This window comes from Podarcis erhardii, assembly GCF_964252035.2.
Source record: "Podarcis erhardii genome assembly, chromosome: Z".
NCBI lineage: Eukaryota > Metazoa > Chordata > Lepidosauria > Squamata > Lacertidae > Podarcis > Podarcis erhardii.
The window spans coordinates 43,254,151-43,267,732 of NC_138504.1; the positions used below are offsets into that span (position 1 = coordinate 43,254,151).

The following is a 13,582-nucleotide window of genomic DNA, read 5'->3' on the forward strand; positions in this document are numbered from 1 at the left end:
GATACCAGACATGGAGTCCTTAGAGCAGGGCTTCAGGGCTTCAGTCCTCCAGATGTTGCTGAACTACAACTCCCGTCAGCCCCAGCAAACATGGCCAATAACTAGGGATGATGGGAGTTGTAGTTCAGCAACACCTTCCTTAGAGGATAAACCAGGTGCCCCAAGGACCCTGAGGAGCAGACAGGTTTCCTTGGAGCCAGGACTGAGGGGCCCTCTGGGAGAGACCTGCTAAAGAACCCTTGGAACTGTCAGAGGAAGTGCAGTCATCACAACTCCAGACATGAAGAACACCAGTACCAAAAGGTCTGCTAAGACAGATGACATGACATGTGGCTGCAGACCCAGAGTCATCATGTGGCATGTGAGTAGTGTGGGATGTAATCCACTGGTACAGTCAGATGCAACATTCCTTATTCCCCTAGAGTGGGCACAGGCACGGGGACATCCAGTCAGTGTAACTGCCTATTCCACTGGTCTGGAGTTTCCTCCCCCTGCATGTGATCTGGGAGATGGGCATGGCTCTGGCTGACTCCATAAAAGGAGTCATACACCCATTTTGTCAGTCTTGAAGTTGTCTTGTTCCAGTGTTGTCTTGTTCTCTTTTTTTGCTATCATGCTGCTCTCCTCCAGCTATTTTGTTGTCTTTCTTAATCTAATTTTGCTGTCTGCTGGCTCTCAGCCAGCAGCACACGAGTTCAGTCTCCATATGAGACAAACTCACTGCTTCTTTGTGTAACTATTAAGTAAAGCCTTCCTTTCAGGGATCAAATCGTGAACTGAATGTGAGTAAACTTTTTGTTACTTTACTCAGAAAGACTCTTGTGTCTTTATTCTTTTAAGAGGGATCAAAGGGGACACTGGGAAATAATATTAACTAAGAGATTCAAGCAAATTCACAAACTAGCTTCCAGCTATATTGAGGGGAATTTGCTCTGCTACATTACTCACTAGCGTGAGTGAAGGAAGGATACTACTTAATCATTATATCCTTTCCTACAATCCTTAACATTCCCACAAGTAGAAGTAGACTGGGTCTCCTTGTGTGTAAGGGGTCCCTGAAATGCATTTATTATCAGCAGCTGTGGCTGGGGTTTGTTCTAAGAAGTCAGAGAAGGCGAGCCTTCCATTTTATGGTGACAACAAAAGTCTGTTTCCTTGTTCCCAAGTCTATCTTGCTACGCTGTACCTTGTTGGAATGCTTTGTGATATTGACCTTGAACTGGCCTTATCTCTAGATCATGTTTTTGACCTGGGCTGATAATCTGTGCTTGACCTTGGTTTAGATCGCACCGCATTACCAACCATGGCTTTGCAAGTGAGTGTGCCCACTTACTGTCTCCTAGGAGTGGGACCTTAGCTGCTGAAGGCACCGGCTGGAGCACGACAAAAAACAAGGCCCAGATAGGGGACTCACTCTAGGTGAATAGCAAAAGGAGCATAGGAAGCTGGCTTATTCTGAGTCAGACTATTGGTCCATCTAGCAGAGGACCACCTACACTGACTGGCAATCCTATGGATCCACAGATATCTACAACATGCCTCTGGAACATCCTATTCTACACACATGTATACACATGTATACAGTGGAGAGTCATGGGGTAGATAAGAGCATTTGTGAAACTCAAAGAATATAAGGTATACAGAAAGAAGCAATGAGGCTTTTATGGTGGGAGAGGGCGACCTCTCATACTTTGATTTATAGACTATTCTCACTGACCTTGAAGATATGCAGCTGCTTTCTCAGATGCCATTGTCTGCAGACCTTTCAAAGCCTCTGCTGATATTTTCCATGGCACTGAAAAGACAAGAAGAAGATAAACAAAACCCTTGTTACTACTGCTCTTTCTTTAAACAAAAATTATGCTCCAAAGTGATTTAGCATCCTTACCTGATGGTTGAAGTGGGAATCAAAGGACATTACAGAGGGGAAAGGTGCCTGCTCTGAATCACAACTGGAGGCTGCAGACCCCAGGACAATTCAGAGAGCAGCTCCCCCCCCCACTTCCTCCATAAGGGTGGGAGGAGACCAGCAGCTCCTCCTATTTGCCTAGAGTAGGGGTAGGCAACCTAAGGCCCGGGGGCTGGATCCGGCCCAATCGCCTTCTCAATCCGGCCCATGGATGGTCTGGGAATCAGCGTGTTTTTATATGAGTGGAATGTGTGCTTTTATTTCAAATGCATCTCTGGGTTATTTGTGGGGCATAGGAATTCATTCATATATATATTTTCCAAAATATAGCCTGGCCTCCCACATGATCTGAGGGACGGTGGACTGGCCCACGGTTGAAAAAGGTTGCTGACCCCTGGCCTAGAGGCAGCATTGGGTGGGTGGGGGATGCCAAGGAGGTGGCAGATCTGGTTTCCAAGCAGTGCACCACAGCAGTGGCAACAGTTATGAATTCCTTGGAGGCCAGATCAGTTGCCCCTGTGGATCCTGCTGCCTGAAGCAGTTGCCTCACCTTGCGTCATTGGTAGGTTGGTACTGCATTAAGCAATTTCTTTATGTTCGCTTCAAGGTGGCATGCATGGCTCCCCTCCCTCTACATTTTATTTTCACAACAGCCCTGTGGGGTAGGTTGAGATATGGTGACTGGTCCAGGGTCACCCAGTAAGCTTCATGGCTGAGTGGACATATGAACCGTTACCTCCCAGGCCTTAGGTGAATGTGCAAACTGCTTCAACATGCTGGCAGCATTGAAGGAAGAATCTTTGTAAATATCAGAGCTGGGTGGTAAACATTTGGCTGGTAAACCTCAGATACTCCAGATATAGTGGACTCTAGCCTTTATAAAGTCAGTCTATTTGCAATATTGGCTGGGCTGATAGACATCTTCTTCCACCCCTGTGTTAGAGCATTACCATAAAACATTTCTTTATTAATGCATTGAATCGGATCATGTGAGTTTATCGGTGGGATAATGAACTTTCACTGTGATTAATTCACCAAGAATCATCTAGAGACACCATCTCAAATTAGAAGCAATGATTCAGCTTTTTGAGTTCCATCACCAAGGAAGAATTTCACAACTTAAGAACATTAATGTACTGTATTGGCTTGACAAGGATCAGAGCCTGATGCTGAGGCTTGATTGGTGTCATTAATTCTGACTTTACACTAGATGGATGCAGGATTCTTAGAAACAGGTTGTGTGCATCTAACACATTTCTCATATGTGATAGAACAGAGCCTTCTACTGGCTTTGGGTGGAAATTTCATGCCTGAACTCAGCTGGGACAACAAATATGCTATTAATACTTCTCTAGGTTCTTTCACTTGATTAAACATGTTTTTCAGTTATTGCCTGGCTTTCTGAATGGTTTATGTGTCACAACACTTGACAAACAGCATTGTAACTACAAGATCTAAGCAAAGACTTCTACGGGTACAAGGTATAGAATGGAGGTAGCCCACATGGTGCTCTCCAGATGTTTTTTTTGGACTCAAAGTCACATCAGCTGTAGTCAGCAGGGCTGATGGAAGTTGGAACCTAGCAACCTCTAGAGCACTGGTGAGGAATCTCCTACCAGTAGACCTAAGTAGGTGAGACACAGGTTCCAATTTAGCCCATCAGTGTGAGATGTGGAACACATTCTATGGCTGTGTACCCACATACCAATCCAATTCAGAGTCCACCTTGGATCCAGGCTCCAAATTGATTTGGGGGCCTGTTTTAAAGTTGTCAGAAGGGTGGTAACAGGGGAAGAAGAAAAACTGCATTCAATCCTTCTGGGTGCTGCCTTGCCAACATGTTCCCTGGGGAAATTGCACTAGTCAATGAGCCCGTGCAGAAAGCAGGAGTTAATGTTCTGCTCATTGGCTGCTTGTTGTTTCACCACTTGTGCTCCTCGCAAGGAAGGGTTGGTGGAGGCTGTGCAGAGGTTGCCTGCCCTGTCTTTTGACAGCACCGGATTGCTCTAGGTGAGTCAATTTGGCATGGGACAACCCAATCCAGCCAAAGCTGATTTTGTTCAGAATTTGGGTTTCATCAGAATCGGGGCATAGCCCTAGTACAGTGATGGTGAACCTTTTAGAGACCGAGTGCCCAAACTGCAACCCAAAACCCACTTATTTATTGCAAAGTGCCAATGGGGCAATTTAACCTGTATATCCCATTTTTTTCTGTGTGTTTCACGTTTCTTCTTTATGACTGCTGTTGTAATAAATAATCATTCATATACGGTTCAAATTGGGAAAAATAAATACTGTACAGTGGTACCTCAGTTTTTGATTAGCTTAGTTCGACATCTGGTAACCTTAGCATAACAGGATTTAACCCCTTCACTTATCAGCCGATGAATGGGACTTAAATCCTGCTCAGTTTGGTAGGGTTCCACATCAAATCAGGAAGGGATTTGTATCAGAATCCTTTGCTAAAACTGAGAAGAGAAGGGAAAGCTTCCTTTTAGCAACACCTTGCAAGGTGCTTTTCCAAAGTACATTGCAGCTGGCATTGTATCATGACTTCAGATGACTGACAACTGGGAGGTCCCTCAAGGCTGATCCTGATAAGGATCTGACCTGTTGAACCAAGAAGATTGTCTACCCTAGGACTAAATGGATGGGCTATCTTTCTGGATCAGTAGAAAATACTGTAGATTTCAATATTCAGCCAAGGGTAAATGAATGAAACATAGCACCGACTGCACAAAAGCAGAGCTTTGCCTCTCTAGGATGATTGATTCTGTGACACTTCCTCCTTGCTCACAACATAGGCTACACTATGTCACTGAATACGAGCATGATACCCCTTCAATTATCTATCCATGCATTAATCTCAATTAAATCCTAGTGGGCTGTTTCCAATTCAGCCCTTGATGATTGATAGCTGAGTAATGTGTGTGTGTACACATAAAGTCACATTTGAGTACCTCTAGGTATTTAGCTAACGGTATCCTGTTCTCTGCCAAAAGAAATGTGGGATGAAGATTTATTAGGTGGTTTTAATAGCTCTGAATCAACTCGGCCAGGCTATTTGGCCTTGAGAGTCTTGTAGATAATCTGCTCAATTTTAGACATGAGCTTCCTTTATCTTGCCAACAAAATACCCTTGCATTAAGATTGGATACTTTGCTCTTTTAATGGGTATATTGACTACTCGTGAACTCATTAACCCCCAACCATCTTATATTCTAATTCTATGGAGGCAAAATGGAAAAAGCCAGATGAACTGGACTAGGAGAACTACCATTCTTGTTGCCCTGTCTACTATGCCCATGTACTAGCACTGGTGTAATGTATTGGTTAGTATGTTGGCCTTGGGAAACCAGGGTTCAAAACCTCACTCGGCCATGAAGCTCACTGCGTGACTTTGGGCCAGTCACAGTCCCTCAGTCTAATCCACCTCACAGGGCTGGTGCAAGGATAAAACCTGGGGGGCGGGGGGAAGCCAGGATTGCCACCTTGGTAAAAGTTGGGACAGAAATGCTGATAATAGGAAGAAAAAGGAGAATGAGTGTCCAAAACAGTTCACCACTCCCTATATCCTTCTTATTTACATGTGGTGAAGTTGCAAATGGAAGTTTCATATTTGGTGGTGGTGGGGAGCAAAGTACCATATTTTTCGCCCTATAGGACGCACCTTTTCCCCTCCAAAAATGAAGGGGAAATGTGTGTGCGTCCCATGGGGCGAATGCAGGCTTTCGCTGAAGCCTGGAGAGCGAGAGGGGTCGGTAGGTACCGACCCCTCTGCTCTGCAGGCTTCACGGACCTCTCCGCAAGCAGCAGGAGTGCTCCCGCTGCTTGCGGAGAGTTGCCTGCATGCCGAAGCCTGCGCGCGCTGAGCTCAGCGCGTCCAGGCTTCGCGGACCTCTCCGCAAGCAGCGGGAGCCAGCGCTGGGCTCCCACGGCTTGCAGAGAGCTGCCTGTTTGGGGGCTGGGGCGGGGGAAGCTTGGGCCTCCCCCGCCCCAGCCCCGCGCCTGGGGGAAAAATTTTTTTCCCCTTTATTTCCCCCCCCCCCAAACTAGGTGTGCCTTATGGGACGGTGCGTCCTATAGGGCGAAAAATACGGTATTTCTCCCTGCAAAGGGTCCCACTGCTGCTACTCTTCTCTCTTTCACTTCTTTGCGGTCATTGTTCACACACACATGCACATTCATGAGTAAGCTACTCCTCACGAGAAGAACAAATCCCCAGGCAACCTGGATGGCCTGCAGGTGTGCTCAGAGTGGGGTTCTGAAGACTCAGGGTTAAAAACATAAAGTCCCAGGCACAGGAGTGTTGGGACAACAGCTCTGTACCATTTCCCCAATGTGTGGATACCTGTTAGTTCATTCAAGTCTTAAATTCAGTTCTCCACATTTCCTCGTCGGTTTATGAGTTAGTAGTAGTTCTTTTATTTTTAAAGTCCTCATCAGGATTTTAGTGGAAATTTCTCAGTTTAAGACTTGCCAAGGTTAGTAGATGACCAACTCTCCATCTGGCAGCTGACAAAGGCAAGGCAAAAATTATAGGATACACATCTGGCATACAGAAACCTCTGTTTTCTAGCACTGAAACCACTTCATCCTGTCACTGGTACTAGTTCAAGTAGGCACCATGGGTGAATAGCTCTTGTTTCTAAGAAACTGGTCAGTTGCCTACCTTGGATGAGGTTGCTTTCTCCTTTAAGGAGCAGGTTCGCAGTTTGGGGTGCTTTTGGATCCAGCTGTGTCACTGGAGGCTCAGGCAGCCACAGTGTCTGGAAGTACCTTTTACCAAGTGCTGCTGTTTTGACAGCAACAGCCATTCCTGGACTGGGGAAGCCTTGCCATAATAGTTCATGCACCGATTACTTCAAAACTGGATTACTGCAATGTGTTCCATGTGGGACTTCCCTCACATTTGATCTGGAAGCTGCAGCTAGTGCAAAATGCTGCAGGACAATCACTGACAGGAGTGAGGCATGTGTAACACCTGTGCTTTACACTGGTTACTGATTTGCTACTAGGCCAAGTATATAAAGCCCTTAGCAACTTGGGACCTGTTTACATTGTTTTGCGTGACTCGGCAAACCCACCTGGCAGGTGTGCCTGTGCCTGCTTTAAGTGCCCCCCCTCCACCACCAAGGAATTATCAGCCCAAGCAACAACTGGCTCAAATCCAACATTTTCAGGCCATCCATGCCAAAAATATTCACTTGTAATTTATCTCATTCATATCATCTTACCACATTTCTCTCTACCTTGGTGTCCATCGTACTCAGCCGTAGATCCCTTCAAAGAGACAAAAAGTCAAGAGAAAGTTACATCTATGATGTCCTAGACATATTGGTTTTTTGTGTTCCTTGCTTTCATTATCCTAGATTACATTTAAATGAACTTTGACTCATAATAGGCTTTATTTTAAATCACAGGTGGCTAAACTGCACCCCATATGTTAAGATACAACATCCATCACCCCTAAGGAGCTTCCCAGGCTTTGGGAAGGAGGCACCAGGGGAACATTTAGGGGGCTAGCCTAGTCTCCCTAGTCCATAATACCATATTTTTCAAATAACATAATACTATTTTGGGAAATTGTGGTAATGAGTATCCAGTTGTTTCACTGATAAAATTGCAAACTGTGCCCCATAAAACCTGGACCATTAGACAATGCCAATGTTTGTAAAGAAGTCAATGATGTTTTGAAACCCCACAATCTCAAAATGAGATGGAGCATCCTTAGGTGATGTGAGACACTAAAAATGGGACATGAAGTTTCAGGAGTGGTAACATCCAGATTTGGATTATTGCAATGCACTCTGCATGGCACTGCCCTTGAAGATGACTCAGAAACTTCAGTTGGCCTAAAATGCAGCAGCCAGATTACTGGGTTGGGTTCCATTTAAATGTCACATAACTCCCTTTTGTTGCTAGTTCATTTCTGGGCCCATTTAAAGCTGCTTATCTTAGCATTTTAAGCCCTAAATGACACAGACCCCAAATACCTGAAAGACCATGTCCTTCTCTACAGGCCTCCCTGGGTGTTAAAATCAACAGTCTTTATAGATCTTGGCCAGGGGTAGGCAGATGCGGTCCAATCACCTTCTCAATCCGGCCCACAGACAGTCTGGGAATCAGCGTGTTTTTACATGAGTAGAATGTGTCCATTTATTTAAAATGCATCTCTGGGTTATTTGTGGGGCCTGCCTGGCGTTTTTACATGAGTAGAATGTGTCCTTTTATTTAAAATGCATCTCTGAGTTATTTGTGGGGCACAGGAATTTTTTCCCCTTTCAAAATATAGTTCGGCCCACCACATGGTCTGAGGGATGGTGGACCAGCCCACGGCTGAGAAAGGTTGCTGATCCCTGATTTTGGCAGTGCTTTCCCCCCCTCGGGGGGACACAGGGGTACACATACCCCTAAGCATTTTGTGAATCTTTGTACTTTTGTCCATTTACTGTATTTGTTTCCCCCTGTTTTTAAAATGGTGATTTTCTTGAGTAAAAATGAGAGTACCCCTATACATTTTTTAAAAGGAAAAAAAACAACAACACTTGATCTTGGCAATTCCTTCACCCTAAGAAGCTTGGGAGAGGGCATTCTCTATGGCAGGCTAGTGCCCTAAATATTCCCTCCCCATGGAGGGTGAATTTGGCATCTTCATTACAGTGGTGTCTCTGGTTAAGAACTTAATTCGTTCCGGAGATCCGTTCTTAACCTGAAACCATTCTTAACCTGAGGTACCACTTTAGCTAATGAGGCCTCCTGCTGCCGCTGCGCCGTCGGCGCACGATTTCTGTTCTCATCCTGAGGTACTACTTCCAGGTTAGCGGAGTCGGTAACCCAAAGTGTGTTTGTAACCTGAGGTACCACTGTATATAAAGGTAAAAGGACCCCTGACCATTAGGTCCAGTCACAGATGACTCTGGGGTTGCGGCGCTCATCTCGCTTTATTGGCCGAGGGGCCAGTGTACAGCTTCCGGGTCATGTGGTCAGCATGACTAAGCCGCTTCTGGCGAACCACAACAGCGGTACCTATTTACCGGTATCTACTTGCACTTTGACGTGCTTTCAAACTGCTAGGTTGGCAGGAGTTGGGACCAAACAACGGGAGCTCACCCTGTTGCAGGATTTGAACCGCTGACCTTCTGATCAGCAAGTCCTAGGCTCTGTGGTTTAACCCATAGCGCCACCCGTGTCCCTACTACTGTATATAGCTTTCAGTTAATGCTGAGGACAGACCTCTTTACCCTTGGTTTTGACATCTGGGATGTATATTTTTAGGATCCCTGTTATTTCTGTGATCTTACTTTGTTTTAAACTAGTTTTGACACTGTGTTAAAAAACCTTAGGGTGAAGGGTTAGTAAATAATACTCATAATGATTACATTTCAGTTCAGAATAAACAGCTGCACCTCCAGATATTGTTGAAGCTCTATTCCCATTAATATTGCCAGCTTTGGTTGGACAAAATAAAGCACAGATCAGAAGAGATTGTGAGACACCCACCCACTCATGATACCAAATCTTCCCCTCCCTCTATGGAGGGGTTTCCCCTGCCTGCATTCAGGGGTTCCCCACATTTGAAGCACAAAGGGATAGGGGACAGGTGATCCCATTTTTCTAGGGATGGGTGGCGATATTAATTCCAATAAGCCCCTGCCATCAAGACCATCATAGCTAATGATCAGGGATGCTCCAGACTCAGAAGCTTGGTCTTTTGGAAAAGGAACCTATGTACAAGCCTTTGCTTTATGACACCCACACCCACACCCATACCATAATTTTATATCCAGGTTAAAATTAATTAAATGGTCTTCACATAATGAATGCACTGCCAAAAGAGGTGGTGAAGAATGCTAACATAGGGCAGATCCACACCATACTTTTAAAGAGCATTTGATACACATTCCCACAAAGAGGCTTTTAAAAAGGGATTAGACAAATCCATGGAGGAAGAGTCTATCAATGGCTATTGGCCATGACTAACACAGTGGAACTTCCATGTTCAGAGGCAGTTTATCTGAATACCAGTTGCTGGAGGACGACAGCAAGAGAGACCTGTTGCTATCACATCCTACTTATGGGCTTCCACAGCAAGATGCTGGTCTAGATGGGCCTTTGGTGTGCTATGCTGTAATGAATCTGCCAGTATGACTTTGGACTAACCTACCTTACAGGGTTGTTGTGAGGTTAAAATGAGGATGGGATAGAGGACATTTTGTATGCTGCTCTGATTTCTTTGGGTGAAAGGCATACAGTAGTGCCCCGCAAGACGAATGCCTCGCAAGACAAAAAACTCGCTAGACGAAAGGTTTTTTCGCCCGCGATTTGCCTCGCAAGACGAATTCCCCTATGGGCTTGCTTCGCAAAACGAAAACGTCTCGCAACTTTGTTTCCTTTGTGTAAAAACCGTTAAAACCAAGGGTGCTTAGCTTGAGCAGCTGCAGTTGCGACTTGACTTCGAGGAGCAACTGTTAGCACGTGGTTTGGTAGCCTTTTCTCAGACTTTGCTCACTTTTGAAGATTTTCCAAAACTTTTCCAGAACTTTTCCAGAACTTCTCTTTCATCCATTTGGTAAGTTAAACTTTTAAAACTTTTTTGGGGGGTTTTGGATTTTGGGTTGGGGTGTTTGGGATTCAAGGACTTGGTGTTGGGAAGGGGTTTGCGATAATCTGGGGGCTTGTGGGCCTTTTTTGGGAATTTTTATGATTTTCTGTGACCACTGGGCCAGGTTGATTTTTTTGGAAAAATTTTCTGAGTTTGAATTTCTGAGTGCTGGCCATGTTGTTATTTTTTGAAATTTTTTTTTTGTCTGGGTGGGGAAGCAGTTGGGGAGGGGTTTGCAGCAGTTGGGGAGGGGCTGGGGGAGCAGTTGGGGAGGGGTTTGCAATTTCTGTGTTGTGGGTGGGTTGGTGCGTGTCTGTGGGAGCAGTTGAGGTTTTTGAAGACATTGGTGATTTTTGAAGCTTTTCCTAAACTTATTTTGCAGCCATTTGAGGTTTCTGAGGACGTCGGTGGTTGATTGTTGAAGCTTTTCCAGAACTTCTCTTTCATCCATTTGGTAAGCTAAACTTTTAAAACTTTTTTGGGGGTTTTTGGATTTTGTATTTGGGGTTGGGGTGCTTGGGATTCAAGGCCTTGGTTCTGGGTTTTAATTTCTGCGTGGTGGGTGGCTGGCTGCTTTTGTATTTTTTGGGTTTGAAGCACATCACTGATTTTTTTTTTCTGTTTCTGAGTTTACGAAGGTAGGAGCTGTGCTGCCATGGGACCCAAGAAGACTGCTGCTGCGGTGGCCGGCAAGAGGAAGAAGGAGAAGGTGACGCTGGAAATGAAGAAGGAGATCATCTGGAAGCACGACGGCGGAATGCGTGTGACGGACATCGCCAGGGAGTACGGCAGGAACCCATCGACCATCGGGACCATCCTGAAGATGAGGGAGAAGATCCTGGCGACTGATGCAGCCAAGGGAGTCACCAGGATCGTGAAGAACCGCCCAGCTGTCCTGGAGGAGGTCGAGAAGTTGCTGCTCATCTGGATAGAAGAGAAGCAGCATGCAGGGGACACAGTGTCTGAGGCCGTCATTTGTGAGAAGGCCAAGGCCTTGCACACTGACCTCATCCGGGAACAGCCAGGAACCTCAGCCGAGCCAGAAGTCTTCAAGGCTAGCAGAGGTTGGTTTGACCGGTTCAAGACAAGATCTGGCATCCACAGTGTGGTCAGGCATGGAGAGGCTGCCAGTTCTGATGTTCCTGCGGCTGAAGACTTTGCAGCGGAATTCCTGGAGGTTGTGACGACGGAGGGCTACGTTCTGCAGGCAGAGGCTGCGCAGGAGCAGGCCTCACTGGAAGAGGAGGAAGCAACTGAGGAACGGCTGTCCTCCGAAAGACTGAGGGACATTTGCCAGAAGTGGAAGGAGGTGCAGACTTTTGCAGATCTACACCACCATGAGAAGTACGTGGCACATGACGCTGGGAACTTTTATGATACGAGGGTCATGTCGTCTTTCAGGGAGCTGCTGAAAAGGCAGATAAAGCAGCAGACTATGGACAGGTTCTTGACCAAGAAGCAAAGAGTGGAAGAGGAGCCTTCTTCGAGTGGTCCCCCAGAGTCTTAGAAAATGTACTGTACACTTTGTTGATTTTTAAATGTTTTTCTGTCATGTTTATAAAGTTAATTTATTTTCCCTTCAATTTTTGAACTGCTCTTTACAGTATGTGTGACTTTAAAGAGCAGTTAATAAACTGTTGTTGTACCAAATTTGGCTTTGTTTGGACTTTTTTTGACCATAGGAACGCATTAATTGATTTTCAATGCATTCCTATGGGATTTCGTGCTTCGCAAGACGAAAAATTCGCTAGACGACAAAAATTGCGGAACGAATTAATTTCGTCTTGTGGGGCACCACTGTATAGCAATATAATAAGCAGACTTTTTTATTTTTTAAAAAGTAATTTTGCATCTGTTTTGTTGCAATACTTGAAATAATTACTTCAAAAATATAAAAAATAACAACAGTGCCCCCTCCTAGTAAAACAATATCAGCAACCACCCAAAACCTTCTTAAATTGTGAGTTCAACAAGTTCTTAACATACTGCAGAGGCAGTAAGCTGGCTCTCTGGGCATGGCCTCAATTTTGCCAGATGGAAATTAATCTTGCCCTTCTTTTATCAAAACATAGCTCTGATCAGAAAGGTTAGTGTTTTCTCTTGGGTGCTGGTGCAGTTTTTTTCAATCCTGATATAGCTGGTCACTTACAAGCTTGAGGCTGCAACAACATCTGTCTTCCTTAGAAAATCAGTTTGGTGGCATTATGCCAAAAAAGTTATTCTAGGGAGTTGTAGTGATTGCTTGTCAGGAGTGTGGATCACTCCCTGAGGATGGCTGTCAAATGTCTTTGAGACCAATGAGATCAATGGTTGGTTTGAAGGAGAGGGGAAAGACCCCTCTTCTCACCTCTCATAGTTTTGTTTGGGTGGTATGCAGGAGCGTTGGCTGCTGTCTTATAGTGAGTCAGAACATTGGTCCATCTAGTTCAATACTATCTACGCTGACTGGCAGTGGTTCTTTCCAGGCTCAGCCCACCTGGGGACACCAGGAATTGAACTTGGATTCTTCTGCATGCAAAGCAGATGCCCTACCACTAGGGAAGGGGGACAACTTTGATTCAGTTTGCATTTAAAGCCGAATGTATATGTTTGCATTTTCCAAAACAATTGGAGAACTGAAACACGGCCGTCCCTCAAAATGCGCACTTCTTTGAATGTTGTGATTCATTTCTCCAACCAAGCAATGTTTACAAAAATGCACATGCCAGGGGAAGGTGTGCATAAAGAATGAAAATGGTATACCAAAATGCATTATATGAGGAGAAATTGCCAAACAAAATACTGAAGAATGTTTATGGTGATTATTATTTATTAGAATTGTGGAGAACCAAATTTAAGAAAAACCAGACTGAGAACACCAAAATTACAGAGCTTTCCATCCTTAACTGCCAGTGAGCTATGGCCCTCTCAACCTTCCCTAGAAAGATACACACACAGCTTTCTACCTGTCTGTCATTCAGTCCATCCTGGGGAACTGGATCTACCCCCTGGGTCACATACTTAACTCCCTCAAACCCCTGAGGGACAAGCTTGATAGGTGGCTGGGTTTACCAATCTGTCAATCACCC

At 45.1% G+C, this 13,582-nt stretch overlaps 2 protein-coding genes and 1 long non-coding RNA gene across 3 annotated transcripts in view; 2 read left to right on the plus strand and 1 right to left on the minus strand.

The window, feature by feature from the left end:
* The window catches only part of LOC309333870, a 129,815-nt gene that overhangs the window by 74,616 nt on the left and 41,617 nt on the right, over positions 1-13,582 (plus strand). The window lies entirely within an intron of this gene.
* Positions 1-13,582, minus strand: part of TNFSF8 (TNF superfamily member 8) — a 29,657-nt gene that overhangs the window by 8,963 nt on the left and 7,112 nt on the right. Inside the window, exons 2-3 of the mRNA XM_081847804.1 lie at positions 7,147-7,192; positions 1,718-1,795 (exon numbers count right to left, since the gene is read on the minus strand). Coding sequence (XP_081703930.1) covers positions 1,718-1,795; positions 7,147-7,192 — 124 coding nt within the window. The remainder of the gene's footprint in view (positions 1-1,717; positions 1,796-7,146; positions 7,193-13,582) is intronic.
* LOC309333832 (putative CENPB DNA-binding domain-containing protein 1) lies at positions 10,926-12,310 on the plus strand. The gene is made up of 3 exons (XM_081847803.1): positions 10,926-10,968; positions 11,144-11,652; positions 11,728-12,310. Exons 2-3 carry the CDS (start codon positions 11,170-11,172, stop codon positions 12,019-12,021), a joined length of 777 nt encoding a protein of 258 aa, XP_081703929.1. The 5' UTR covers positions 10,926-10,968; positions 11,144-11,169; the 3' UTR covers positions 12,022-12,310.